The 2,604-nt window shown below is 68.8% G+C and overlaps 4 protein-coding genes across 5 annotated transcripts in view; 2 read left to right on the top strand and 2 right to left on the bottom strand.

Annotated features, from left to right (window-relative positions):
• Positions 1–2,604, bottom strand: part of LOC116836046 (uncharacterized) — a 441,820-nt gene that overhangs the window by 113,000 nt on the left and 326,216 nt on the right.
• Positions 1–2,604, top strand: part of LOC116836047 (uncharacterized) — a 445,785-nt gene that overhangs the window by 152,518 nt on the left and 290,663 nt on the right.
• Positions 1–2,604, bottom strand: part of LOC116824745 (uncharacterized) — an 864,335-nt gene that overhangs the window by 679,724 nt on the left and 182,007 nt on the right. The gene's annotated exons all lie outside the window — the stretch shown is intronic.
• The window catches only part of PFAS (phosphoribosylformylglycinamidine synthase), a 28,524-nt gene that overhangs the window by 14,338 nt on the left and 11,582 nt on the right, over positions 1–2,604 (top strand). Inside the window, exons 14-16 of the mRNA XM_075070658.1 lie at positions 829–1,102; positions 1,466–1,646; positions 2,015–2,098. Of these exons, the coding sequence (XP_074926759.1) occupies positions 829–1,102; positions 1,466–1,646; positions 2,015–2,098 (539 nt within the window). The remainder of the gene's footprint in view (positions 1–828; positions 1,103–1,465; positions 1,647–2,014; positions 2,099–2,604) is intronic.

Here is a 2,604-nt window from a genome sequence, read left to right as displayed (position 1 = left end):
TGCCCCCTGGGTGGCAGCGTCCCCACACCCCCGACCCTGTGCCCTGCCCACCCCCACCAGAGGGGTCGTGCCTCGTGCCCCCTGGGTGGCAGCGTCCCCACACCCCCAGACCCTGTGTCTCTGCCCTTCTGGGGGGAAAGTGCCCCATGCCAGAGAGTCCCCAGGTGATGCTCTGACACTGCTCCCCACGGAGCCCGGCAGGACTCTGGGGAGCCTCCCCTGTCGGAGCATCCAGCACCCTCTGCCCCTCCGTGCGCTTCCCCCAGTGAGTCGCCCAGGCGGGGTCCTGGGGCAGCCAGAGGGCCCTGCCCCCCAGCTCCGCAGGCAGATGGGGACACAGCAGGTTTATCAGTCGACAGGATCCCAGCATAGGGCAGAGCTCGTTAGCACCAAAATCAGGGACTTTCAGCCACGTCCGTCTTGGGGGAGGGGAGCCCAGGGCCAGGGCTGGTCCCCCCCCGCACCCCCCCCCGCACCCCAAGCCAACCAGACTGAGTCCTTCCAGCCGCCTGGCCCCTGCCCGGCCCGTTGCTGCTCCTCCGGCAGGAGTCACCTGGTTGCACCCTCCTCCGGGGTCTCGGGTTTCGAAGGGGCGGCCACAGCGTCCCTGAAAAGTCCCACACGCGTCTTCCCCCCACCCAGCCACTGGTGCAGCACACAGGGAAACTGAGGCACACACAGCGTTCATGCAGAACAGTGAGGCTTTTGTACAGCATAACAAGGGAGAATCTCCACTACCTCACATCCTGCCCCTCCCCGACCCCACGTCTCTGCCGAAGTCCCATGGGGGGTGATGCCCCCTCCGGCCCCAGCTCTCTGTCCCCCCAGCCTGCAGGGTTCCTGCCGCCTGAGCCGTGTCCCCCTGTGGCAGGTGGACCGGTCGGTGACGGGGCTGGTGGCCCAGCAGCAGTGCGTGGGGCCCCTGCACACCCCCCTGGCCGACGTGGCCGTGGTGGCTCTGTCCCCCTTCGAAACGGTGGGGGCGGCCACGGCCCTCGGGGAGCAGCCGCTCAAGGGACTGATCGACCCAGGCGCGGGGGCCCGGCTGGCCGTGGGCGAGGCGCTCACCAACCTGGTCTTCGCCCGCGTCACCGACCTGCGAGTGAGTCGCCCTGTGGGCCCTGCGGGGGGTCTGCTTGGGGGGGAGGTTGGGGTGCTGGGGGGGCTGGGCTGGGTCTGACATTTCCCCCCATGGCTAATCCTTCTGTGCCCCCCCAGGACATGAGCAGTGGGGGCCATAGAGCTGAGGCTGTGGGGCAGTGCGAGGGGGGCTATGGGGCAGTGCAGGAGGCGGGGGCATGGGGCTGTACGGGCCCGTGGCTGACCCCCTGCTCCACAGGACGTGAAGTGCAGTGGGGGCCATAGAGCTGGGTCTGTGGGGCAGTGCGGGGGGGCTATGGGGCAGTGCGGGAGGCGGGGGGGAAGGGGCTGTACGAGCCCCATGGCTGACCCCTCTGCCCCCCAGGACGTGAAGTGCAGCGGGAACTGGATGTGGGCGGCCAAGCAGGCGGGCGAGGGGGCGGCGCTGGTGGACGCCTGTGGGGCCATGTGCGACGTCATGGCCCAGCTGGGGGTGGCCGTGGACGGGGGCAAGGACTCGCTCAGCATGGCAGCCCGCGTGGGCACAGACATCGTCATGGCGCCCGGTGAGTGTGGGGGTGGGCCCCCTCACCCCTCTGTCTCCAGCCCCCCTGTGTCCCTGGGCCGCCCTCCCCGTTCCATGGCAGCCACGTAACGTTTCCGGGCTCAGCATGTGTGTCCGTGGGGAAACTGAGGCACCACAAGCTGCCTCATCTCCCACAAACCACCCCTGTTAGAGGGGTGTGCGCAACAGGGCCGCCCCAAGTCCATCCCCAGAGCTACTTCCCCCACTGCAGCCAGTCCTCACCCCCCCAAAGGGCCCCCGATTCATCCCCTGCAGGTGTCCTGGCTCTCTTGCCCCCGGAGCCCCCAATCCTGGCCCCCCAGACTGCCTCCTTCCCCTCCCCACTGACCCCATCCCTTCTCCCCACAGGGACATTGGTCATCTCAGCCTACGCCGTGTGTCCGGACATCACGGCCACCGTCACACCCGACCTCAAGTGCCCTGATGGCAAAGGTGAGGGGCGAGGGGCCGGTTGGCTCAGGGGGGCTGGGAATGGGACATGGGGCTGTTCCTGTCTAGGGGGCATTGGGCCCCAGGGCAGGGACTGGCTGGCTATGGGGCGCTGGGAATGGGACACGGGGCCTTTCCCTTCTAGGGGGTTCCAGCTCTCCTCCGGCACCAGGGCAGGGACTGGCTGGCTATGGGGCGCTGGGAATGGGACGTGGGATCTTTCCCGTCTAGGGGGCACCGGGCCCCAGGGCAGGGACTGGCTAGCTATGAGGCGCTGGGAATGGGACATGCCCCCGTTCCCGTCTAGGGGGCATTGGGCCCCAGGGCAGAGACTGGCTGGCTATGGGGGGCTGGGAATGGGACGTGGGATCTTTCCCGTCTAGGGGGCACCGGGCCCCAGGGCAGGGACTGGCTAGCTATGAGGCGCTGGGAATGGGACATGCCCCCGTTCCCGTCTAGGGGGCATTGGGCCCCAGGGCAGAGACTGGCTGGCTATGGGGGGCTGGGAA

This window comes from Chelonoidis abingdonii, chromosome 11 (genome assembly GCF_003597395.2).
Source record: "Chelonoidis abingdonii isolate Lonesome George chromosome 11, CheloAbing_2.0, whole genome shotgun sequence".
Classification (NCBI taxonomy): Eukaryota; Metazoa; Chordata; order Testudines; family Testudinidae; genus Chelonoidis; species Chelonoidis abingdonii.
Note: the sequence above shows the minus strand (reverse complement) of the source record. Positions and strands in the feature narration are given on the sequence as shown.